The 27,539-nt window shown below is 39.5% G+C and overlaps 1 protein-coding gene across 2 annotated transcripts in view; it reads left to right on the top strand.

Moving 5' to 3' along the window:
• The window catches only part of si (sucrase-isomaltase (alpha-glucosidase)), a 70,207-nt gene that overhangs the window by 10,711 nt on the left and 31,957 nt on the right, over positions 1–27,539 (top strand). For both annotated transcript variants that reach the window (XM_053320434.1, XM_053320435.1), the window contains exons 10-19: positions 1,163–1,294; positions 1,610–1,729; positions 6,867–6,980; positions 7,440–7,524; positions 8,218–8,335; positions 12,014–12,185; positions 14,781–14,897; positions 17,196–17,350; positions 17,984–18,068; positions 26,210–26,266. In XM_053320434.1, coding sequence (XP_053176409.1) covers positions 1,163–1,294; positions 1,610–1,729; positions 6,867–6,980; positions 7,440–7,524; positions 8,218–8,335; positions 12,014–12,185; positions 14,781–14,897; positions 17,196–17,350; positions 17,984–18,068; positions 26,210–26,266 — 1,155 coding nt within the window. The remainder of the gene's footprint in view (positions 1–1,162; positions 1,295–1,609; positions 1,730–6,866; positions 6,981–7,439; positions 7,525–8,217; positions 8,336–12,013; positions 12,186–14,780; positions 14,898–17,195; positions 17,351–17,983; positions 18,069–26,209; positions 26,267–27,539) is intronic.

Raw genomic sequence — 27,539 nt, forward strand, 5'->3', positions numbered from 1 at the left:
GATAAATACCAGTTCTGGTTGACATTTCCTTGCGAATGAGTCTCATAGCTTATCTCCGTCTCGGCCTGCTAACAGTTACTGTAAGAAGACCTTTCCATATGAGCACTGATGTTTGATGTGTTTTTTTTTTATTCTGTTATTACTAAGGTAGACTCATAACCCTAATCGTTATACACTATATGTCCCCGTGAACTACTTCAGTTGTATCACAACTCAGCAATGACATCACCAATCAAGGACAGGTTTGGAACTCTGTCTTATCTAAAGAGCAAATGCAAACAAATTTCCAACCCATCTCAGTATTTCCCTCTGATAATCTCCAATCTCTCTCTGATATTCAAAGGCATTAGGATGCAGCTGCTTCCTCTCCTGCTGTACTCAGGGACATATTTGATAACCATTATATAGACCACAGAGGGCATTATCACATTCTCCCTAATATGTCTGGAGCTGATTACCATTAGAGGAAGGATCTGGCAGAGCCTTCCAAACCATCTGCTCTATCGATATGAAGTAGATTTTGGCAGACAACCGACAGATAGAGAGTGAGCATAAAGTCACACCCCTGCAAGAAAACAAAAAAAAGTGTTAACATTCTCATTGTTCTCCTTAGGCTTAACAGCACATTAGTTTATTGCTCTCACGTCAGGTCTCAAAAGGTACAGCAAAGGCAGGTAAACAGTCAAACTAGTAATTTATGTCTTTTTTTTAATTATTAGTTTTTTGTGTGCTAATGCTTAACAGTATGTTTATAAGTGATGCTGGTTTTTGAATATGCTGTGTGAGGATGATGCATTCAGGCCTTATTGAACATGTTACATTTTGAGTGGATGCGTTCAAGTTATGTACAGAAGCAGAAGCACGAGTGGGTACATTTAAGAGGCATTAAGAGTAATTTTGAATTAATTGCAGTCATGCAAGATGCAAATGTTATTATAATACATGGACCATGCCAGCACATTAGCATCTACAATTATGCTTTGAATATCTAATGAAATCTCCCCCATTTAAAATAAACTCATCAAGTTATTCATTGAGGATATAGTATTTACTTGTTCTTTGTATTTTGGAATTTGGTACTTGAAATTAGTAATAACTATTTTGGGAATGTTTGTATGTGTGATTCAGGCTTGCCTATTGAAGCATGTTTCTCCTGTTACAGGACATTCAGTACACTGACATAGACTACATGGAGGATAAGAAAGATTTCACCTATGACAAAATCAAGTTCAAGGAGCTGCCTCAGTTTTATGACTACCTTCATGAGAAGGGGCAGAGATACATCCTCATCCTGGTAAAAAATACTTCATTGTCAATCAAGCATGTTGTATACGTTTTGCATTAACACACACAATATCACCAAACGTCCAGTGCTACTACAAAATAGCTGTCGCAATGTACCTTGCAAGTCTGTGTATATATAAATGTGTGTGTGTGTGTGTGTGATGATCACTTTGTCCCATGAGAGTCCAAAACCTACAATTGCAATGTTATGATGTGTGTGTGTGTTGCTAAAAAATCAATACAAATGATGTTTTTTTATGTTTTCTATATCAATCTTCATCACATTGTGATTCTTCTTTTAAAGTTTCTGCTGTTTTGCCCCCAGGACCCTGCAGTAGCCACCAGTAAGAGGGCAGGAAATCTTCCATACGAGTCCTATGACCGAGGGACAGAGAAGAACGCCTGGGTCACTGATTCAGATGGGAAAACTCCTCTGTTAGGAGAGGTGAGATGTGTTTGTGTGTGAGACAGAACTGCATACAAATGAAACAATACATTCTGCATTTTAATTAAGTTCTTATCTCCATTCATGTAAAGAGCTCACTCTGAAAATGCGCCCTTCGAATAATGCAGCCCCTGAATTGGGACACAGCTAGAGTCTGAGGTGCTGCTGCTTCGCATTTTGATGACGTATGTTGCGGCGCGACTCTGTGGTGGCTGGTGTTTTTTTCCACTACATATTAAGGCCTGTTTACAGTGTGTTTTAGCCGGGTTTTCTATGGAAATCTGGCACTCTTGAACAAAGTTAAACTGTGAGAGAGGGCCGTTCACAAACGCCAGAATGACAGCATTCACAATAACTTTCATCAGGTAGAAAAACAGTACGTTCAGTTCACGTTGCCCAAAATATGAATGAGTTCATGAACGATCGTTCATTGAGCACGTTCAGGCACAACACTGGTTAGTAATATTTGAGGATAATAGAATTACAATTGGCAACCAACATAATTTAAACAACCTTATTGTGGCTTGATTTTTGCCAGATGCACCAGCTCTATTTTCTCAGAAACTGTCCAACTGTTGGTAATTGTATGCACCAAAGCATTGAGATTTTACTTAGAATAATGTGTTAAACAAAATATATTTGGTTGGCTTGAGTCCCTAAACTGTAGACTGTAAAAGAGAAAAGCACACTGAAAAAAAACCATTGAAGTTAGTAGGACCCGGACGGGAGGATAAGCGGGTCCAGGGCATGAGTCTGTCATCCAGACATCCACAACCCCAGGTTACCTTTGACACGGTGTGTACCTGTCTGCTCAAGCGTCCAAAAAACTCTTCATCAGAGCTGTCGCTGTGCGCAAATATTGCGCCCAAGTCACAGTAAAGCTCACCGAGCACACTGTCCCCGGACTCTGTGTCGGTCCCAGAGTTAATCAAAGCATCATCCTCTGTTCCATCCAATGGAAAAACAACAAAGCTAGTGAATCTTTTATTCTTCAGATCTGTGCTCATACTGTGTGTCGCTGCACAATAAAAGCTGCTCATCTGTGCACTTTTACGCATTGCGTTTCAACATCTGCTGTTGTCAGTTGGGTCAGTTTGGTCTGTAAATACTGAAACATCACAGTACCTACTGTCCTGAAACACTTCTGATCAACACACAATCATTTTTCCATCCAACATGCAGCATTAACGGGTCATGATCAATAGTCTATCTATTTTCATGAGCTGCTAATACCTGGACCAAGCAGTGCATGCTAGACACCGCTGTTTATAGGACATAGGGCTGCTCGATTATGGAAAAAATCATAATCACGATTATTTGGGTCAAAATTTAAATCACGATTATTAAAACGATTTTTTTACAGTTAAAACATTTTGCCGTGTGTTTCAGCTTCTGTCAAACTAATAGTGTTGCGGCGGCTTCCGGTCTAAACTTTTCAAAATAAAACCTTTGTTATTGAGCGCTATCTCGTTATTATTAAAAATCGTTTCCCCCCCGAGTTTGGCCCCTAAATCATAATCACGATCAAATTTTGATTAATTGAGCAGCCTTAATAGGACACTGTAGTTCATAAGTGTGGACGCTCACATCATTATTTCTATAGTTACAGTTATTGTTCTAAGTGTGGATGGCTCTTTACATACTTATAATCATATCCAACCTCTCTCTGTAGTTTACTGGTATATCAGACACACCGGTACATAAGACGCACCCCTCTTTCCAATGAAAGAAAAATTGCGCTTTAAGGATAGTCTAACAGTGGTATGCAGACACTCTAGAGAGCATACAGTAGAAACATCAAGCATAAACATAAAGCTGTGGTTTAATTAATTATTAATTACTCTATAATGCTTTTGGCACAAGTTTGGCCCTGAGCACCAATTGAACATTATTAAAATACGTTAACAATTTTGTTACTGAGGTACAAAATCACAGTTTAACTCCAGAGGTTAGGCATAAACTGAGCAACATTATCACATTGGCTAAACAGAGATGGCTATCAAATGTATATAGAACCTGGTTGATTTTCTGAATCATATAATCCAAACTGTGCTGAAGGCTTCTTACATGTTTTGACTGTTGGATCCCTTGTATTATACAATATATCATGCAGCACAAACATGAATATATGCATTTTCTAATGGAAGTTTAAGCCTCTGATCCTTTTCCCCACAGCGCATGTGTTTCACAAGACTAGACCAAAACCTAGTATATGGATGGATCATGTATAAAACACTAGAGGGCTTTAAGTTTGAAACAGTTGATGCAGGAAGTAGTGACACAACAGCGGACTCACAGTACACTACGCATGCACTTCACTACATAACACACATGACACGTCCAATTGATTAGGTTTAGGCTTGAGGGGTGAGATGGTCCACGGTAAGAACATTAGTAGGGATGTGTTGTGTTGTGAAGTGGGTGTGACTTCTAAGCCTGTAAGACTGAAATTAGACTCTTCTCCAACAGCTGGCTGAGATGAGTGATGAAGGTACACCACTGGTCAACGTTCAGGGACCTTTGGTTGACCAATGGCGTAACTTCATCACTCAGTCAGTGACTCGACATTCACATTTATAGGGCTGAAGTGTGGAGGTGGGGGGTAAATGTCTGTTGCTCCCATGCTTTTACAGTTGTTGCTTTTGATTATGCACATGATTAGGCCCAGTCCCTCTGCTAATCGCTTTTTCATGCTGCTTATAACAGGTCAAACATATGCATTGATTCTGCATTAGTGTTTAATCTTAAAATGTTCTGCATCACTGCATCACAGAATATTTGTGTGAGTGCATGTGCAAGAGACAGAGAGAGAGAGAGAGAGAGAGAAAAAAAAGTCTCTGTGTGCATCTGTGTGTATCCGTTTCTCTAAATGAGAAGCTATTCTTGGTTGTTTATGCTTTATGTCTGTGCATGCATATGTGTGTGATTATAATTGATTCTAGTTTATTTCCATATGAATGCATGTGTCCTGGTTATGAAAATAGTGGAGTCTTTGCAAAACGACCTTTGCAGTAGCTGTGTCAGTGGTAAGGGAGATACAGTGACAGGCTGGTATTTATTCTGCTTTTAAGACAGCTAATTGCTTGCAAAGATAAGGATAAAAGCTTTTTCCTCGTGGCCCATATGTTGCAGCGTGCAAGTTAATCATAGCAGGACCTCATTCACATAGATGAACATTTCTGCTAAGAACACAGAGTCAAAAATGGATTGGAGTAAACAAAGCAGCAGGGAGAGAGAGGAGTCTATGTGAGTTTAAAGGTTGGAATGACAGACAGGAACATGAGAAGAGGAAAAGACAGGTGCAGGCAGACATACAGACACAAATAATAGATTAGAGAGAAATGTAAAGGAAGACAGACTGGCTGTGTCTTTCCTAGTTGTAGAGTGACAAGAAGGTACACAGGAAATCAGCCATGGTGAGAGACAAGAGACAAAAAAGACAGATTTATCTGACAAGACAAAAAAGAGAGAGAAAAAGTGGAAGGTAGCAACACACTCTGGAGTAGAGGCAGGCAGAAGGACTTATAGAAGAAAAAGAGACAGATGAAGAGAGAAAGGTAATGACAAAGAGTGACAGGAGAGCGTAAAAACAGACACACAGACATAAAGATAGAGTGAGATATGCAGCTACAACTGCCAACAGATTTTTTTTGAACATGTTTACAGGGGTGTCAGTATTAGTAAGGAGCTGGAGACACCAGAGAGACCAAATCTAGAGTTAAAGTCAGAAATGACTGGAAAAGGAACGATGGATACTGTGAGGGGCTATCAATAAGTTCTGACCTTGGAGTTCTGACCACCTGCCAAAACCATCTGCCTATAAATCTTTGTGTGTGTGTGTGTGCGTGTGTGTGTGTGTGTGTGTGTGTGTGTGTGTGTGTGTGTGTGTGCATGTGCGCACGTGAGCATACATAAGCGTGATTCATGTCTTTGCTACAAACTGGGTTGTAAAGTTATTGGCAGTGGAAGTAAAGGTAAAAGATAGCTAGAGTGGAGCAACCTTGAGATTTAATATCTACTGTGTTCTACAGAAGGGTTCACACACAGAAAATGCACACATACACACATACATACAGGCATACACAGAATCTCCTCCTTTCTCTGTGAATTAATCATTTTTCTCAATACATATCATTAAGGACGACTCCTAACACACAGTCACGTCTAGAGATTTCTATTGCATTATCGATTTATCCTCTCCTCTGTTCTCTTCCTCAACTCCGTCCGTCTCTCTATCCCTGTTCTCCTTTGCAATCACCCTCTCATCTACCCCCCCCCCCCCCACTCCATCTCTCTTCTGTTCTTTTTTTTCATGGTCATTTCCACATCTTTAAGCTGTTTCTCTGACATTTCCATGGAGGCCTATTTTTGCTTCTGTGGAGCTTGCTACACCTGCACCACCTCAGCTGATTATGCTCCATTATGTTGTTCACAAGAACAGTATTGCCGAGGCTAACTTTGTGCTCAATTGCTCAGACATGCTGCAGACGCTTTTAAAACCTCAAAAGAAGGATAAAATATCAAATATTGTAGAAGTCCTGTTAAAACCTGTAGATGCACAAGTGACTGGACCCTACACTCTTCCATAAGTGGGTAAAAAATGACTTGTGTTAGAATCAATGTGTTTTTATGCCACTTTTGTCATTTTGGTTAAGAATAATAATTTCTATTATCTTTTGTATAATATTTCATGTTTGAAATATTTTTATTTTTCACGTTTTTAACATGTATATATAATCTGTGTGGTCCACAAAATATATATTCCCGACAGTCACAGTTGATAAGAACCAAAGGTTCCCCTGAAATTCCATAGGAAATGAATGCGGGTAATTTTTGACCCACTTATGGAAGCTTGGGCTAGTAATACAAAAAGAGTTTTGTAAAATGTATAAAAGGTAAGTAAAAAATTTAAATGGCATGATATCAATAAAATGTTTTTTGAGGAACAGCTGGAATATGAAATGATAACTTTTCATTACGAAGATATTGCAAGAAAACAACCTCACTGGGTCATTTTTGAAACACTTATGCATCTAAGGCTTAAAAACAGTGCAGCATTGTACTTATGAACAGATACCATCTTACATTATCATTCTTTCTTTCTCTCTCTCTCCCTCTCTCTCTCTTTCCTTCTTAGGTGTGGCCAGGAGAGACTGTATTTCCAGACTACACCAGCCAAAACTGCATTGACTGGTGGGTTGACGAGTACGACCGATTCTCCAAGGAGATCAAACACGATGCCCTCTGGATTGTAAGTCAAATTTGAATATATGAAATGAATATCTGTATTCACTAACGGACCATTTTGAAAGTAACATGCACACAGGGGCAGTGGGCTTACATTTTTTGTAATTTTCGGTGGCAATTACTTCACTGGTGGGTGAACGGCAAGGCCAATAAAAAGCAACACGCAAGAAGCGGACACAAAAACAAGCTGAAATTCATATTAGACTGTTGATGATTCCTCATTTGACTCACTCATTACCCAGACTGTCTGCAATACACATACTTTGCTATGTTACTTCAACCTAGATCACTCTCTTGATATTTAACAAGAAGAAAACAGACACTTTTGAAGCAAATAAAATCCCCCATTTCAGCATGCTTCCGCTTTCTGGATTTAGAGCACCTTTTATTGTAGTATCACATAAATAATTGTACAGTAATGATTAGTTAAGGTGATGGATTAACTGTTTTACATACCTTCCAGGACATGAATGAAGTGGCTAATTTCAAGAAGGGATCAAATAAGGGGTGTGCTGCCAACAACCTCAACTACCCTCCCTACACTCCAAGTAAGATCCATCATATCTATGTTCAAAAGTAATAATTATAAATACTTGTCACTGTTATAATGTTTTATTATCCATAACATGTTGTATTTCTGTTGTGCTCTTCAGCTCTACCAGGGTTGAGTCTCAAAACTTTGACAGCATTGTTATTTCCTCCCAGCTTACAAAAACAGTTATAAATACATTTTATGACAATCTACTTTTAGGTTACTGCAGTATAAAGAAACAGAAGACAGCAAAGGCTTGTAGCTAGTAGACCAAATGCCGCACACAAGTTGATGAATTAGTCATAATAGCTCATAAAGTAAGTTGAGGTCCAGAGAAAAACTCATCTAAAATAGTAGATCCCTGGTGAAAAATTTGGAAAATGACTCTTCTGCCATGTCTTTTATTCTGACTGTGTCCCAGACAGGACGATCATAACTGGAAAAGGCATGCTCCCCTGATGCCACCTTTTTATTGCTCTCCTCCTTAGTCATCCTCTTCCTCCATTGCTCTTTCTGTCTCTCATTTCCTCATTGTTCCCACTTCCTATTGCAGTATATATCAATGTCTATCTAATTTTTTTCTGCCCCTTCCTGTTCTTTTTCTTTCATCTCTTTCCTTCCACCACTGCACTCTATATTTTGTATTCATTCCATACTTCTTCTCACCTTACCCCATCTCTTTACCTTCTTCATCTTTTCTCTCCCCCAGAGATCCTGGATGAGGTGATGTACAGTAAGACTCTGTGTATGGATGCCAAGCAGGCCTGGGGGAACCATTATGATGTCCACAGCCTTTACGGTTACTCCATGGTGCTGGCTACTGAAAAGTGAGTGCATTCAGAATCAATGATAGAAGGAGTTTGGCCAGCTTGTGCTATTTAGGCCAATAGCTGCCACCCCTTTAGATCAATGAGGCATAGAGAGACTCAAAATATAGTATAATAAACAACGTTTTTAAAATCAAACATTAATCACGACATTTGCAGACCAATTGCAACTTGGATCCCATGTGATAAGTGCAGAACATATCTGAATAAACCTCAGGATGAGTAAATGAATGGATTTCCCATTTGGGTCTGGTGCTAAAACAGTTTCCCCATTTCTTACAAAAACCTACAGAGAGGCATCTATATGAATAAGCTATAATCACTGGTATATGGAAATTGATAAAGCATAAAGTAGGCTAAAGTTACATTCATGTACTGGAGATACATAAGCAGGGCATTGATAGGCTGGTACAGTTATAATGGATATCTGCTGGTTGGGTGCACAATGGCAGCTTGACTGCAAACATTTGGCCTGTAACACCTATAAAACCTTTCAGTCTGCATATGCCCATTAAAAAGTGCAACTGAGCATTTCACATCTCAAACAAAATGATTACGAAAACATAATAATGAATATTAATAAATAATTCACAAAGCACCTGCCAAGGGTTAAATGTAACACAAGCTGTGTCATTGTGATCCTGTGCTACTTGCATGTATGTAAATTTGGTAATATTCATACAGTTGGCACAAACTTGTCCCTTTTCTATGTAAATTAGGCCTGCAACGGATCATCATTGGTCCGTGATCCGTTCGGACCATCTATTTCAGTTCGGCACACGCATAATACGCGGATTGATTTATGAAAAAAAAAAAAAAATGTCCGCATGTTCAGTCCACACACAGCTGTAACCATTCCTGCTAGTTCCAGGGACAGAGCTACTTAACACGCTCTGGGTAAAAGTCTGCAACAGTTCCCTTTTCAATAAGCAAACTATGGCTCGTTGTGATTTATTGTCCTCAGTGTACAACATGTAGAACAGTGGGCATGGAAAATAAAAGTAGGCTAGACTTCGGTGACTACTGTAACGATAACTGCTGCCTCTAGTGCTACGTCTGTTTCCTTATACTCGCGCTGCCACACAAACCAGTCGCCTAGGTTAGCCTACCACACAGACGTAACACGTAGCTGACATATGAAAACATGTTTATTTGTCTTGTCTATTTTTTTTTGGCTGATCCGAAAAATGATCCGATCCGTGACTCTGATCCGAGGAACGATCCGAACCGTGAGTTTTTTGATTCGTTGCACCCCTAATGTAAATAAGTATTGTTGCAAAAACTAAGACACAAAGACCAGGGCTATTGCCACTTGCAATTAAGGTGTTATTATCTGTGTCTTCTGAGAGTTGGTCTTACCTGTGCACACATTCACTCCTTACTCTCTTTATTCAAATCTTCAAGCTTGTGAGATTTAAATGATATTTAATGATATCAAGGGTGAAATCTTCAGTCTTAAAAGCACTCCATAAGGGCAATATATCATTGTAATACTCAGACTTTAATCTAATACGTTTCAGACCTGCCTGAGTCACGTTTATAGCTGTAGCCTATTCTGATGGACATTTCAATAGATTGTGTTATAGATGTGTAATACTGGAGAAGTAAAAGAAGCAAAATACATGAAAGTTAGTTTGTGATTGTAAAGAGCTCTGTGTGTGTGTACCTCCGCTGATTGAAGACACGCAATTTGAGGCTTTTGTGCTCTCTGCAAGTTTTCATTATGGAACAATCTGTGTGCTGAAATGTGGAGAAAGGCCTGAAACACTGGAAACCACTTTGCTCACTCAAACAAATGCAAAAAAAGGGCAAATTACACTCAACTGCAAATTCTTATGGGCGTGTTTGTGCTGCCATATAATTAGCGCAAAATCTTGTGTGAATAGGACCTTGAAACAGGGGCAGATTGCACGTGAAAATGATGCACAATTCATGGTGCTATTACCAGGCACAATCCATTCTTTGTGGATTTAGCCCATTGTTTTTTTTAAATCCGCAAATTGTAATTCCTTGTCCAATCTTGGTGGCCACATTACCTACAATTCTAGTCAACCGGTGACAGTTCAGGGTGTGTTATGCTGGTAGGGGCCTCAAGCCACTAGCCCAGACAGAGATGAGGAGTAAGCTACTGGTAAACTCACTTCTCTATTACTTCAAAAACTCTATGTTTATTTTCAAATCTGTAGTCTTTAGGCCCAACCGACATTGCATTAAGTAACATTACTTGATGCAATGTTGGAAAGAAAGACAGGCACGTGACAGTTTTTGAGGAAGTCATATATATCTCAAAACTTCTATAATCTCTTCACCCTCAGCTACTCATTTTACACTGAGCCAGTGTCGGCCTCAGTTGCCAGAATTCTAATATGCACTAATGGTGATGGTATGGGGAAATTGCATCAATTAGAAAGCAGCACGCACCTGCACTAATGGGTTTTAGGCTCATGGAAACTAAACAATTGCAATGCGCACCCCTTGATGCAGAGACATACTGTATCATATCGAGGGTAAAAGTTTTTTAAAATGTAGGAAAGACAATTCTCTAAATATTTGCCTCTGTTATGATTCTCAGCAATATCTCACAAGGGTTTGCTTACCTTTTTTAACTTATCTAAAAATGCAGTCTTATATTATATTATGATATTCTCAACTATTTGATGCTAATTAATCACTGCCATAAGCTTTCAGATGTACCTCAGAGGTCTCTGTCTTGCATTTGAATAAAATGCCATTGTAACATTTCCCTGAATGTAGCCTCACTATCTGCAGAAGAAGAGCTTCCATGACAATATTATTATGGCATTGTGGTGTCATCTTTTTTTTCTTTCCTTTTTTTTTTACTACAAAAAGTGACATTGAAAAGGTTACCATGACATTTGGCTACAAGATATCCCACGGGTCAGCTTGGATGCAGAGATAGAGGAAGGCTTCTCACATACAGACATTTGTGGTATATTACTTTTTTGTAATATGCTAGATAGAATCATATGTACAGTCTAAATTGCAGTTACCCTATCTTAGAAATATAACAATTTTCAAATGTTCTAATACTGTGAATATCTGCCAGTGCAGCCTAGGTGTTAATTGTAGAAAATATAAACTGACTGCATAGTCAATACAGAGGTGTATTATTATCATTATTACCAGTACGGCTGACAGAATACACATTTAGACATTGATACACAAATAACACAAAATGCATGCATGATAGACAACATATGACTTGCACACACACATACACGCACACATGCACAAGAAACCTTCTGAAGTCGACTTGCTGAGTCACTCCTTTGGTATTAAAGCTCACTTTAATACCAAAGGAGTATACTTTATCTTTCTTTTGTCTCCTTTCTTATTCCCCCTTTCTTTTTCTCCCTCCATCTACTAATTAAAATGTATTATTGGCAAGAGACACATATTGTAAACATCATCAGGACTTTCTATTGTCATAGAAATCAATATTGTTTCGATTTTCCTCATCAATCAAAATAATAACGTACAACAAAGATGGAAAAGTACTACTAGCTCTGGCTTTGTCCCCATCTAGTATCTGTTTCTGTTTTTCCCCTCCCCTTTCTCTCCACATGTCCTTTTTATCTTAATAACCTCTCTCTCTCTATGTCTCTGTCTATCACTTGTTCTGCTTGTCTCCTTGCTACCTCCTCTTCCATACCACAGAGCGTTGCAGCGTGTGTTTGGAGGAAACCGTACCCTGATGTTGACCCGCTCCTCCTTCCCAGGTGTGGGGAAGTATTCAGGTCACTGGCTGGGGGACAATGCTGCCAACTGGAACGACATAAAATGGGCCATCCCTGGCATGCTAGAGTTTGGACTGTTTGGGGTTCCCTATGTGAGTAGCAAACCTTCATCAAAGGGCAAACACTGTTCTCCACACACTTCAAGTATTTGAGTTTCCCTGTGGTATGACAGGAGAAAACTAAAAGCTCACAGTTTTTAAAGGCATTTTATCGTTTCCAAGGTGAGTGCCTTGGCGTCTTCCTATTTTCCATGTTGTTTTACCCTTAGCCAAAGAGCATTTTACAATTTATTCAATAGTTGCAGGTAGCACTCCTACTCTTCTGTTTTTTTATACACATTTTGTACCTTGTTGCCATAGCAATGCTAAACAATGTTGTAATGACTTTTCTTTTAAATGTTTTGAACATGTTACCCTCTTAGCTATATATTTAATTATCAGTCAAAATTTTTATTTGGACTGTTTTAGTTTTTCTAAAAAAAATGTATCTGTATTTTTTGATGGACATAGAACCCTTGATGTATGAATTTGGGGGAAAGAAAAACTAAGAGCATTCCAAGTGCTCAACATGCAGTTAATATTTTAGCAAACATCCATTGACACACACACACACAATTGACTTGTGGCTCAGACTCCTCAAGAGAGAGAAATGCTGGTGAACTGTGCAAAAGCATGCTGTGATGTAACTTGGAAAGTTAGCTTGAGTCTGTCACAGTCCTTAATATTTGTTTCAGTTTAGTTAACATGCAGTTCTGGCATTTGAAAGTTTCTCCCTTGCCTTTTTGAAAGAGCATTTAGCTGCTAATTGAGATCTATGTTCAGGCATAGGCATAAAGACAGAGGGGCAGGCAAGAGAAAGTGTGTCTGGAATGAGATCCATTAAAATGTCTGGAAGAACACTGGTTCTCTTTACCACAACAGCATTACGTTCAAAAGCATAAACTCAAACACACTTCTAGTCAGTACCCAAGTGCAGTCAGCACTGTGTACTATGTGTGTATCTGAACTGTGCAGAGTGCAAACAGCAGTAAGAAAACAACAGGGAGTCAAACACACACAAATGCACAAACACACACACTCCACCAGCTGTGCACTTCAGGTGGTCTTATAGATGCCAACTGCATCCTGGTGGGACTGTGTCAAGCAGATTTTAGGTTCTTCTGTACGTACACACACATGCACACACAAACACACACACGCTGAGAGAGAGACAGAGTAGGGGAAATGGGATTTGGATCGATTCCCTCCCATTGACTCTGTTGTAAAATGTGGCCAGTAGTAAGCAATAGAAAGCAAGCAGTCTCAGTGGACTGTCCTTTGACTGAAGTCTCTTTCTTGGACTCCATTGTGTAATTAATGTAAATAAAGATCGCTGCCTGCATCTACTGTCTGCCAATAAACCTTGACTGAATTGAACCAACATCAAGAAAGGGATTTTGAAAGACAAATATATGGCCAGTTATCACATCAATGCCACTTTTTTTTTACCACTGAAGGAGATTTGTTGTCTTCTCACTGACTCAGTTCCTTGTTTTCACTCTGAAGGTGCTGGAACTGCCATGCATATAATACAGTGCTATTGTTTAAATTAGTAGCATGACATCTCTTTCTAAGAAGTCCATGGCTAAAATACATTATAAACACGCTCATGATGCTTTACAATCTGCTTATAGCATTGTATAATTAATAATAATATTAGATATTCATAACACATTATAAAACATTTTATAATGGCTAATGAGGTAAAATATAATACTGGTAATCATAATTATTGACATTTTCTTGCAAGCATCATAAAGTATTATAATTGTCTTATTTGTGATACATTTTAATCATTTTGAAATGTAATGATGAATTAGTCTAAGTGGTCATTGGGTGATTAAAGTAAAATGAGAAAAATATTGTTAAATCACTGTGTAGCAAAGTAGGGTTCCCACACAGGTCTCAAACCATGATCTTCCTGACCACATATGGCTGCACTAACCAGTCAACTAAAAAGTTATTGGCCAAAGGCCAGTGCTTTTAGGCAGCTGTGGTCGGTACTTTCTAGAGGACACCAGCCTGCACTATGACACTATGTAAGAACAACAAACACAATGTAAAATTAATTTATGTGTTTAGTGGGTCATAACAGAAATTGAGTACTCTAATTTGACACAACTTTGACCACTGATGATTAGACATCCGTGGTCAACAGCTCAATCCTTTGGCTGACTGGTAAGTGTAGCTGTCTGTGGTCTGGCAGACAAGTGTTTGAGACCCTCCTTCGCTACACATTGATCACAGTGATTATAATTCATTATAAAATGATTATAATGTATTACAACTACAAGAATTGTAATACATTATGATCGTTGCAAAAAATGTGATACTTGACCTTAAGTATCAGAATTGCTTAAATACTTACCTTGGTATCATAACATTCACCTTAGTCATTGTATGATTATTATTATTAAGCATTCCAAATACTTATGAGTGCTTATAACTATAATTGTACATGCTATAATCAGATTATAATGCATTATAATTATGTTGATACTGCATTATAGACATGTTGATCCACAATGTCCTATTTTCTCTGAGTTTGTCTTGTATTATTCCATACACTGAATTTGACATTTAAGACAGAGATATATTTTTCACTAAGTTCTAGTTATTGTCAAGCTGTCATCCCTTCATGTGTTTCAGATCGGAGCTGACATCTGTGGATTTTTTGATGACTCTAGTGAAGAGTTATGTCGTCGCTGGATGCAGGTGGGAGCTTTCTATCCCTTCAGCCGGAACCACAATGCTCAGGGCTACAAGGTACTGTAAAGGCATTTTGTTCAACTATTCTGATATTAGACTGTCAGTTTTAGATGTATGTATCACACAGCTATTGTTTGGTCTAAAGCGCTGCAGGGGTATACCCTTCATTTCATAACAATTCATAGGTGCCATAAACTCCAAGTGGTTAAAAATAGAAACTTATTTCAGTATCCATGGAGGTTGTTAGCACACCTGCACTATACAGTAACACAACTGTGCTACAAAATGGGAGCAGTAGGACCTCTGATTTAGGTTGAACACTGGGATTGTTAGCTGTTGAAAATGATTATAGCTGCTGTGGATATTGAAACATCATCCTGTTTAGCTGTTGTTCTGTACTTACGTGGTACGTATGCATTTTATGATGATAATGAACATATACTCAAATTGTATATATTTTCAAGATAATGGGTCGTTGATTTCAGACAGTGTTAGACAAAAACAGGTTTTCATTTCATTTAGCCACCTGAGTTGACTGTCACTAGGAAATTTGATCAGCTGTAGCCAGCTAGCTAATTATAGTTCATTGGTCGGTTGAGACATTATATAAAATTAAATATTATAAACTTAGATAATATATATACCAGATTGAATAAAATGAAATACAATATAATTAAATACAATGTGATTACATTCAAGTTAATTAAATACAATTTAATTAAATCAAATTAATTTAAATTAAATCAAATTAAATACAGAAAAATAGATAGATGGATATATCCGTGGATGGATGGATTTCAATACTTACTACAGCAAAATATTATCACGTCAAGTAGACCATCTTTGACATCAGACACCATCTGCATATTGTGATTTTTTTTCTTTTTTTTTTCTTTACAGTTGATTAAGCAAATCATGCTTTGATGAGGTGATATTACATATAAGACCTATAGTCACATATGTAATCACTTACAGCATATCAACATCATACATAGCTTGTCAGACAGCAAGGAGAACTCAGGCAAGCTGCTACTGCTCTACTAATGTGTTGCTATCACTACGCACCCTGAACTTTCTCTTCATTTTCTTAGGAGCTACTTTTAGCATTCAAATGTTTCGTAAATTACTCGTAAACCTTAAATTTGCGAATTTTAAAGTTAGGACTGACATTCTTAATTCTTAGGACTTTCTCCTAACACTGACAGTGACTAATTATATTAAAGGGTATTTCTAGCCTGAGGATATTCTGTGAATACAGCCCCAAACCTGTATTTCACTCTTGACAGTTCTAATCATTATTGAGATTATAATGACGATAGAGCAATATGTTTACCTGTAACAAGCACATTTTAGCTTTGAATCTCACATGTCAGATCAGAGTCATGATGCCACAGAGAGACACAGAAAAACTACCCACTGATCCTAGTGTTTATATTTATATTACACACTGAGCTATTATTATAGATGAAAACAAATAACCATCGAGAAAAGTCAGTCTGCAGCATCGAATAGGGTGAAAAATGATGATTTCACAACATTCTTCATGTGACATTTTCATACTCCTCACTGCTGCAAAAATAGCACAGTGCTGAATTAGTGAAAGGGGGTTTTAGGGGGTGGGGGGTGGTTGAGTAAGAAATGGTGTGTATGTGTGTTGGATGTCGGAGGAGGGATTGTATTTGCTAGAGGACAGGTACATGATGATGATGAATTTGAAGTAGGTTTTCCACTAAACGAGACAGCTAATGTGTGACCTTTGATTTGCCCTATACCATGGCTCTCATCACACGGCCATGCAGGCCAATTCAAACACACACACACACACACACACACACACACACACACGAAGAGAGAGTTCTCATCACACTCTCAGAGGTGCCGAAGGCATAAATGATTAGCTAGATGAGAGAAGCACAGCCTGTTAGCTGCTAATCACCCTCTCACTCTGCGCTATCATAGAAATTAAATCATACTTCTGTTTCTTTCTCACACTTTTTCCCTTTATTTTGTTCTCTCAAGTTCTCTTTTTGTTCATTGTCTTATGCCCTAGACTGGTCCTAAGTTCATTTCTGTGTTAAATCATAAGAAATTAGCTCATGTCCACTTATTCATCATGGATAAATTGTTGATATTTAAAAAAAGGCATTATAGAGGCTTCTCCTGCCTTCCTCGCTACATGTTTAACACTTTTTTGCCTTTCAAGTCTTCATAATTTTCTCTCCAATTTCTTCTTTCCCTCAACCAAGTTCTCTCTTTCATCCTCCCATCTCTTTCTGTATAAAAGATAAATCTTTATTCCACCACCTCCCCCTCATTCATCAACCCCATCAATTTAATCCATCTCTCCGTCTCCAGCCCCAGGATCCAGCTGTGTATGGTGCTGGCTCAACTCTTGTGGAGAGCTCTAAACATTACCTGATGATACGTTACACGCTTCTGCCTTACCTCTACACACTGTTCTACAATGCCCACACCACAGGAGAGACTGTTGTACGCCCTGTCATGCACGAGTAAGTCATTTGAAATATTGTAAACACATCTACCAAGTTCTCTTTGAGGAATTTGAGAGATTAATTGAGTATTGTACTATTTTGAACAAATATGAACATTGTTATCCTCACTGTATACTCTGATACATTAAATCCCCTTTTTATAGATATTTGAATAACAAATGAAAAAAACCACTAACTGCATCAACTAATGTACTGTATTGTACCATTCTGTAATGTAAATGATAGGTTCTAAGCTTTAGTCAAAATCATGAGTTTAAGATTTTTTCTATTTTCCCACTGTGTGAACACTGTGGATTGATGTTGTAAATTATGAATATTGAGTTTGGAAGGAAATGTGCTCAAATAGTAATAAGCTGACTAGCATACATAGGGCCTGATTTACTAAGATCCCAAATAGTGGGTACTAAATTGCGTGCACAGTGTAAAAGATTGCAGTTTCTGTCAGAAATAATACCTTCAGGTTTGGTAAATCACAATGCGTGTGCTAAATAACATATTTGCATTTTCTCCTCCCTGTATTTTGCACACTGGGGTTGAAACGCCCCGTATTACATGTTCATTATGACAAACGTACTAAATATACTACTGTAGTATATAATTGATTTTTTACTGTTTTCTGTCAATCCCAAGATTCTACTCTGACAGCTCCACCTGGACAGTGGATCGCCAGTTCCTCTGGGGAAAATACCTGCTCATCACACCCGTTCTGGACCCAGTCAGTCAACACAAACACACACATACATACTATATATGGAAAATACAAATGCACAAACTTATGCAGAATGTACTTGCATCTAGACATGGATACTCATATGCAGGACATAGACATTAGAAATGCTAATGAAGTACACGCGGAAATGTGTCTTGCAGATGATGCAGATGGGATGATCAGTATCTCCCACTAGTGTTGTAGTCAAGACCACTTAACCCCCCCCCCCCCCCCCCCCCCCCCCCCGAGACTGAGTCAAGACCAAGACCAGAGCATACAAAGACCAAGACTTTATGGGGGCAAGACTGAGTCAAGACCAAGCCCGAGGAGGTTGAGACTGAGTCAAGACCGAGACCAAAACAACGCAAGACCATTTTCGAGACCATTCCTGTAATCATAATCATGTGGCTCAACATTTACTTTATTCCTCTACTAAAGAAAGAAAGAAAAGCTTTATGTAGGAATTGAAGCAAAATACAAATGGATGTACAGCAGGGCTGTGCAATATTACCGAAATTTACGACGATAACCAACGTCATTTTGCCCATGTCGGTATATTCGGTATACCTCTTAACGCACGCTGTTCCGTTTGTGGGACGGGACGGATGTTAGGAGGTAGCCACACGTTCTTCTGAATGTTTTAAACACCAACCATTAAACATATATATTCATGCCGTACATTGTTGGAAAGCTTAGATTCTGATTCATTCAAGACCACTCACGACTTATATGGTTGCTCACAGCCGTAATAGTATTAGCGATTAGCTCGGCTAGCCCCTGAGCTAAGTAAGAAAAGCTATAATGCTACATACCTTCAAAGTCTTCCCTTTATCCACAACGATCATCTTATGACTCAGGACTTTCTGTACAGCTCGCCAAGTATCCATTCTTGTGAAATATGAAATCCGTTTCCATAAAACCGAAACACTTTCCTCAATATGTCCATGTATTTAGTCCAACACGTAATGTAATAACACAAATAACAAACCATACACGGTCCGTTTACGTCATTTCCTGACCTGCGCGTCCATCTCAGAGTACACGTGACTAAATGTTTACAACAGTGAGCCTCTTCTGCTTCTGACGACACCACACACAAGCCAATCGGTGTTTAGGATTAGGCAGTACATGTCTCCAAAGCCAATGAGGACATGTGATCGACGACAACGACAACGTGGGTTTGATTGGCAGCTGTTCCAGCCAATGGAAGTATTCGATGAAATGAAGTTGATAACCTTTTAGCCAATAGTCTGATATTTCCAACGGTGTATGACAGCTATTAAGTTTGGCTGTCCATAAACAAACTCTAAGCGTAACCGGCGTGCGCCCGGTGCGTAAAAGAGTTGAACCATATCATTACGCACTCGGCATTTTGGTACACGGTTGGTTCTTCTTCGACTTGACATATGACTTATAGCAAAATAAACAGATAGATAGATAGATAGATGGACGGATGCAGGACAGTTCAAACGTCGTAGCGGCAGCTGCAGCGCCGGCGGCGGAGGTACACCTGGTGGAGGAGGAGGAAGAGCAACAGCTTGTTCCCAAGAAAAACGCGTCTTCAATCGTGTGGCAACATTTTGGTTTCAAAAGAGAAGATACTGCTCAGAAAGATGTGAAATGTAAGTTGTGCAAAAAAACTGTCGTCAGCCACGGCAATACATCTAACCTTGGAGTGGAGCAATTATGCTGCCACAGCCCCATCTAGTGGCCAAACTTTAGCGCACGGGGTGGTGGTAGTCAGAGGATAGATATAACAGTTATATCTATCGCTCTGGTGGTAGTTATCGTCCATTTATCGTTATCGAGGTGAACTGCTCAATAAATCGTGATATTGATTTTAGGCCATATCACCCAGCCCTAATATACAGTCACCGGCCGCTTCATTAGGTACACCTGTGCAATTGAATTCAATCAATTCAATACAGCAACTATGTTATAAATTCTACTTTTTCGAGTCTTTGTTAAAGGTATAGTAAACAATGTGGTGGAAAACGGGGATAGAAAAAAACCAAACCAAAACCAAAACAACCCCCCTCCTCCCTTCGTGCTCCTTCTGGGGCTCCACCCCTGAAGTTCATGGACGAGCATTATCATGGTAACAGACGTAACCACTGCAAGCTTCAGTTTGTTAGCAGCATTTATTGCTCTGATAGTACAGGTGGCTAGCCTGGCTAACACCTGACCGTGTCTCAATCTCATGTGTGATTATTGTGATAGCAAACCTGTGTTTATATGTCTTCATGACTGTAAACACACTGAAAGCAGTGAACAAACACCAGATACACAGCAAGCAACTACACAGCAGCTATGTTGTAGGTTACATTAGCAAGCTGCTAACGTTAGCTGCGAAGCTAATGTGCAGAGCGTCAAACAGCTGTAGTAACAACTCTGCTACTTTACAAATAACATCACAACAACAACAACATATCCTGACTAACTAGACAGTGAGCTGAATGTCAGCAGGTAACGTTACAGTTTATGTGAAGCAGAGCTGATGTTACTCACCTGTCCGGCAGATCAGCATCCGCCTTCACTCTCCGGTCCTCCGCCAGGTCTCCGTCTGTCCCTCTGTCGGGTCTCCGTCGGTTCCTCCGCAATTAGAAAACCACACTGATGTGTCCGCGGGTCCTTGTCTGGTCAAAGTTCTTCTTTTATATGTATATGACAAAAATGTATTGGATTATTATCGCTTACTACAACTTTAATATTGTCAAAAAGTAATAATTCAACTTTCAGCATTCAATATGATGCACCCTAGCATACACCACCATCACCCACTATGACCTCAGTAATAAACATGAAGTAAAATTTTCATTTTTTTGACAATGTTAACAAAAATGTATAAACTTCATAAATGTACCTATTGAAGTGGCCAGTATGAGTATGAGAGCATGACGAGAGAAAAATGTTTACTGTTTCATATTTTGCTGTAGCCTATCGTTTATTGTCAAATCACACTCCCTGACTATTATTCATCATTTGGAGTCTTTTTTCATTAGGATTATGCTGTTAACTTTGTGACAACTCTCCACCTGTCTGTGTGTGCTGCACACGGAGGACTCAGCTCCGCCCCCCCTGAGACAGAGGAGATGAGCAGCTAACGTTAGCCTCTGCTGCTGTTTGCTGTCATTTCTCGTGGTGCTGCTCTCCTCTGCTCAAGATGAGAATGCTGCTGGTTTATTCTGCCTCACAGACACTAGTTTCTTCGCCAATAAGCGGCTACAGAGGTAGTCATAGAGCCGGATTTACTGATAATGTTGTATTAGCTGTGGTCGAGTGAGCTACAGAGTGAATAAAGAGAGGAAGCGTTGACAGTGCAGAAAGCTGGTGAGTCAGATCAAGAAAACTTTATTTTGTCATTGTTTCACAGTGGTTACGTTCAACAGCACAAATAAACTTCCCCACACATCTCCACTTAACCCTGCAGGCCCGCCTTAAACCTCTGAATCTGAAATCCATGAAGTCTGTTCCCCAACAAATAATGCTCTAATGTTTGTCTCCTGATAAAATTAAGTTTCTCGTAGCACCACATCCGAAACACATATCGACGGGGGAACAGACTTCAACATAAGACCGCTGTGATCTATAAAACACTCACAGGTGGAGGTGGCGGCCCGGTGGCAGCGTAAAAACTTTCAAAGTAAAATAAGTTATTGGTTGCATTTGAAGGTGGGTGTTTTACACTAAATCACAGTAACTAAACAAAAAACAAAAGCCCAGCTCATCCGAGAGCGAGTCAAGACCAAGACCTTAAAAATGTGATCTTGAGACCAATCTCGAGACCAAGACCGATCTCAAGTACTACAACACTATCTCACACTCTCACACAGTCACACACACACACACACACCCTGACCTCCACTGGGAAAACATGACATGGGATTTTCTTTGTTGCCCTCCTCTCCTCTCATCCCTCGTTCTTCTCTCTTTCATATCTTCCCTCTTTTCTCTCAGCTCTAATGAGAGCACTGACCTCATTACTGGCAGATTAGAAGTGTAGATAGAAATGTGTGAGTGTGTGTGTTTGTGTGCGTGCGCCTGTTTCGTTGTGTTTGTGTGTGTGTGTGTAAATGTGGGTGCCTGCATGTGTGTGTACGTGTGCATACGCAGCGATTGCGGTCATGTCAAAGTGGCCTGATTAATAAGCAATTTAGCACGGCCTCTTGTGAATTATGGAATAGTGGAAAGCGAATTGGATTCATAGCGGGGCCACGGATAAAGTAACTCCAATCACTGTGCTTGTGGAGAAGTTTCTAATACAATACAAGCCAACACAAGAAGTGGAGGGTTTATGGTCATTGTGCCTCAGGGTTCAAGCTGTCCTTGGGACAGGGAAAGGTAAGGGCCATTAGGTGGCTTTACAGGTGTGAATCAAATAGCAGTCAGACGTGCCCTAACTTCAGGTCCTTCCAAGGCCAAAGGCACAGCATAGTGTAGTTGGAAACAGAATAACAATATGATATAACATTAATGTGTGCGAGTGGCTGGTATCAATTACTGTATAAATTACTGCTATAAAGTAACTGCTTGTTTTCTTTCTCTTCTGCAACAAAGTGCACTGGTAATTGATGAGAGACAAATGTTCTGTGTAAATGTATTAAGTAATTAGATGAAACAGTTGTTACTGTGTTGTCCTCCTCTGGTCTAGAGACTCTGTGAGTGACACTGTAATAGGGCTGGGCGATATGGACCAAAAGTCGTATCCCGATATATTTAGGCTGAATATCGATATACGATATATATCCCGATATTTTTATCGCAAAGTGAGAGCAAATGTTTAGTCACAGTCAAAGCCAAATATGACATGTCACAATTAATTTGATTGAAACCAGCAGGATGAAATAATGCTCAGCTGTTCAAAGAACAATAAAATGTAAACATAAATACTGTATAACCACAGGAGTACGTTCTTTGAAATCAAAGCTCCATAAGGTGCACATTTAAATGAAAAATATAGCCCATCTTAAATAAAAATAGCCCATAAAATAAAATAAATATATTTATATGAGAAAAGCATCAACATTTTGACAGCTATAAATGGCTTATTAAAATTGTATTTTATTAAAAGTAGTTGCGACTTTTTAAATCTGACTTGTTCCACAGTTGCAACAGGGATCACATCTTTAGCGATGTGATAAGTGACCGCTTTAGTTATAGTACACCACTTGTCACTTTTCTTTTCATATGGTACACTGCGGGAAAATGAAGCTTGCACTGAGTTTTGTTTCGGGGCTGGAGCTTTTGCGGGTTGTGGATGGCTTGCAGCTGGGGCTTCTGCAGCGCACAGTTTCACACACTCTTCGTACTGCAGTTTGTGCCACTGTTTTAGGTGGTGAAAAAGATTTGCAGTGCTTCCACCCCTGGCTGTAACTTGTTTATGGCACTGCCTACATATAACGTGATTTTGTTGCTCATCTGATACTTTGAATCCGAACCATCTCCATATTACTGAGCCACTACTTTTTCTTTTACCAACCAATTCGTCCTTCGTACGCTCCACAGACGTTGTTGCTTCCTCCAAGTTTGTTGAAAAGTGCCGGAGTGTGTGTTCCAGCCCCTCCCCCTCTGTGGGTGAAAGAGGAGGGGCGCGGGGAGCAGTGCAGTGCAGAGAGCTCCGGGTCAGCAGCTTGTTTGGAGCAAGGATCACAGCGCAAATTTGAAATATATATACGTATATCGATATATGCGATATGGTCCAATTCCATATCTCATTAAAAAATATATCGATATATTTTTTATATCGATATATCGCCCAGCCCTACACTGTAAGCAACTGGATGTTGCAAGGTGACATCCAAAAGCAAGTCTCTGTTATGTATTCAGCCCTACAATTCTCACCCCATGCACTCTGTCAGCTCTATATGCAATGTCATTCACACTGCAGTCACATGTAAACAGCTGGGAGAAAAAAAACAACACATTTACAAACAGATTAGGTAGCTCATCCCCCACCAACACCACCACTTCTGCACATTCATGGCTCATAATAACAACACCAAAGTTAGCAGGAAAATGTTTTTTTTGCAATTTTTTTTAAAGCTGTCTATCTATAACTTGTGATTTTTATTACTTATACATATTAAATTGACTGGTATATGTTAACATCAACATGCTAAAAGCTTTACTCATTGTAGAAAAGTAGTGCACTTTAGCACAGTGGTATAAGCTTTTGAAACGTTTCAGACCTCTGCCGCATCACTTGAAAATGATTCCTTTCAGTTCAATATCAGATCTGATGTGGCTGAATATTCATCTTTTGTGGTGGCAGGGTGCTATCGAGCAGTGGTACTGTTATTTAAGCCAGAGTAAGGCCAGGCACTGAGTACAGAGTGCTCACTATCTGTTACACATGCATCACACTGAGAAGGCCCGCGTGAGGAGATAGAGTCAGCTACTTGAGTAGGGTGACCGGCTGATCTTTAACAACCCTTCACATCCTACCTCCACTTTCCTTTTTCATTATTCTCATCTCTCTCTGTCTCTCTCTATTTATCGCTCAGGCTGCCTGCCTCTCCCTTTTTCTAATGATACTCTTACTCTATCACTCAGATCAGTAGATGCTTTAACCTTGATCTTTGTGATAAACTGGGGAGATGGCCTGACTCTCTCTCTCTGTCATCCCCTCTGGTCTTCTTCCATGCTTCCACACTCCCTCCTCTTGCCCATCACTCCCTTTTCTTTTTAGCTCATCCTTTCATCAAACGTTGGCTCCCTTATCTCATCTGCATTCTCTTAATCAGCTGCTGTCAACTCACCCCTGTGATCCCATTTCATTTCATCCCATATCTCTTTCACCCTCTCTCTCCCTCACTCACTCACTCACTCACTCTCTCTGCCGCACTCTGCCCTTCTCATCTACCTCAGCTACCATCTGATCATTCTGCCAGTATGAATCTTTGGCCCACCTGATCAAATTCTACCTTATGGCTAACAGAGCTTCAGTACTCTAAATGAGGATTCAGTACTCTAAATGAGGATACAGGCCCCATGCCTTGTCCCTCTCAATCACAGTTAGCAGCCATGCTAAGTCCTGCAGTCCCTTCCCATTAGTCAGCAGAGTGAGTGATAGGCGCCGCGAGCAAATCAGACACCAGAAAACGAGGTATAGGGGCAGCATCCATTTCCCCAGGATGTCATCTCACAGGCTGTGCAGCAGTTGTGACAGGTATTCTGCCTCAAACTGTCAATGTGGGACATTAAGAGGACATTAAGTCATTTAATTTGGTTAGCAGAACATTAAAGCTATATGTTTTATTAATACCCTTATTCTTAACATGTAGCTTTGGGTTGTTTTTCTGTCACTATTAGTTCTTATTTACCTCTATTTAATAATCCCTTTTTCCCTATTTTTAACTTTTTTTTTTTTTTCTTGGCTTCTTGTCACCTTTCTTTCTTGCTCTTAATGACAGGCCTCTGAGGGCCCCAAAATAGGACATGCTGCTGAGGAGAGAAACAAAACGAGATAGGGAGTGAGATGTTGGTGCCTTTGGGGGACGGCCTTGGCCTACACAGCTGACATTATATATTTCACAATTTGGTCTTTTTCGAGAAGGACCTGTAGCTCGAGCTTTCTTCTGTTGTGCTCTTCTGTGTTTATCTCTCTCTCCCTCTGATGTGCCTTGTCAGAAAGAGCAAAGGCGTGATAACGCTATCAAAGGCACAGCGCTCTGCTATTGATTGCTCTTGTCTGTCCACCACCTTAAGCCATCAAAGGTTGTCACCTGTCAGTCGTCGCTCGATGCTGTCTTTTCTATCATATGTTGCATCATAGCACTGTAGACTGAAATGTCACAAGGGTTTTGTGGAAATGTTATGTGAGATGATTGTCAGTTTTGAAATAATGTTGCTTACTGTGAGCTTCATCCCATTAATGTATTATTAAGTTACAGTGATTTATATGTAGCTTATAGCTGCTTCTCTCCTCATGCTTAGCCTTGTGAGATTGAAGTCTCAAGATTGGTGCAGTGAGCTTGAGCAGGTGTTACTAGCTATGAACATAAATCAAACACATGTATAATTCCACACAAAACGTTTTTGATGTCTGCTCGACAAGTCAGAGGCATATAACGGTGTACTTAGCATTAAGAAAACAATGAAATTATTTTTCAAATGTACAGGTAATATTTTTGTCTTGTTTCTTGCAGGGTGTGGACAAGGTGTCGGCATACATCCCAGATGCTTTGTGGTATAACTATGAGACGGTAAGACTATGCTCACCTTAAAACAGTTCCATATCTATCATTGATAGTCTAATTTTTATTTTAATTATTTTATACATGCATTCACATGCTTACAGCAGACATTTCACCTTGTCCAGTTGAAATTGTTTCCATATTATGGGTTTTGAAAACATGAGGGAGACAGAATATTTAAAAAAACATTCAGTATAATGCAATCCGTTACAAAATCACATGGCATCAAAAATCCCCATAGAGTTGAATCAACATTTCTACAGCCTTAAGACAAACTGAACATCATAAGCCTCATAAATATGAAAATCAGAAGAATGGGATCAAGAATAGACTAAACTTAGTCTTGCATAGCCAGACCTACCTACACACTTTGTTTTAGCGCTATGCCAGCGCTGGAGAAAGTGCTGGCTGCACCCATTATCATTCAGCTATGGGGGAAAAAAACACTCAGGTTTGTTTGTATTTATTTAAACCAATCACCATCACCTTGGGCAATGCTGGACTTAGTTCAGGGGATAACTTGTTTTTGGTAACATGCAGATAGTGGAAAAGGAGGATAATTCTGCCTGAAATAATCAGCCAATAGCCAATCAGCTTATACCCACGGTCTACATCCGGTGAGTTAGGCTATGCTAAACTTGATTCATTGCATGGTTATTGTATTGTGTATGAACATATTTGAATATAAAGGTGTATCTGCTTAAATGAAAGCATAAATGTATAGTACTCAACTAAAAAGATTGCAAAGGGGCTTATCAGTATCATGTCACATTAGTGGCATTAACACATACAAAAAGAACATGTATCACATGAAAGTCTTTGCTGCGAGTTCTTTGTTTGAGGCTGAGAGATGAGAGCGATAAGACAGAGCGAGTGTGAGGACAAAGATAGAGTGAAAGAAGGGACAGGGAAGAGAGGAGAGAGACTATCTCCCTGACAAAGAGATAAAAGAGGTGTTGAGTTCCTTTGGGACCTTATTTGGGCGTCACAGTGGCAATGTAAAGCGCCCACTGATCAGATGAACGATTAGATGGGCTGACTTGCCGCCGGCCCCTTGTCCTGGTTGGTCCCCTGTGATTATCTGGGTGGGAGGATGGGAAGGTGGGGTGGTATTGATGTAGTGAAAATGACCATCTAAAGCAAGTTACAGAGGAAAAAAATGATGGAAAAACAGAGGAAAGAGAATGACAGACAAAACACACATTATGAGATTTAAGTGAAATGCAGGGAAGGAAAGGATGCATGAAAACAACATGACATGGAGAGCTAGGGAAAGTAAGAG

The sequence above is a fragment of the Scomber japonicus genome, chromosome 6 (genome assembly GCF_027409825.1).
Source record: "Scomber japonicus isolate fScoJap1 chromosome 6, fScoJap1.pri, whole genome shotgun sequence".
Lineage (NCBI taxonomy): Eukaryota > Metazoa > Chordata > Actinopteri > Scombriformes > Scombridae > Scomber > Scomber japonicus.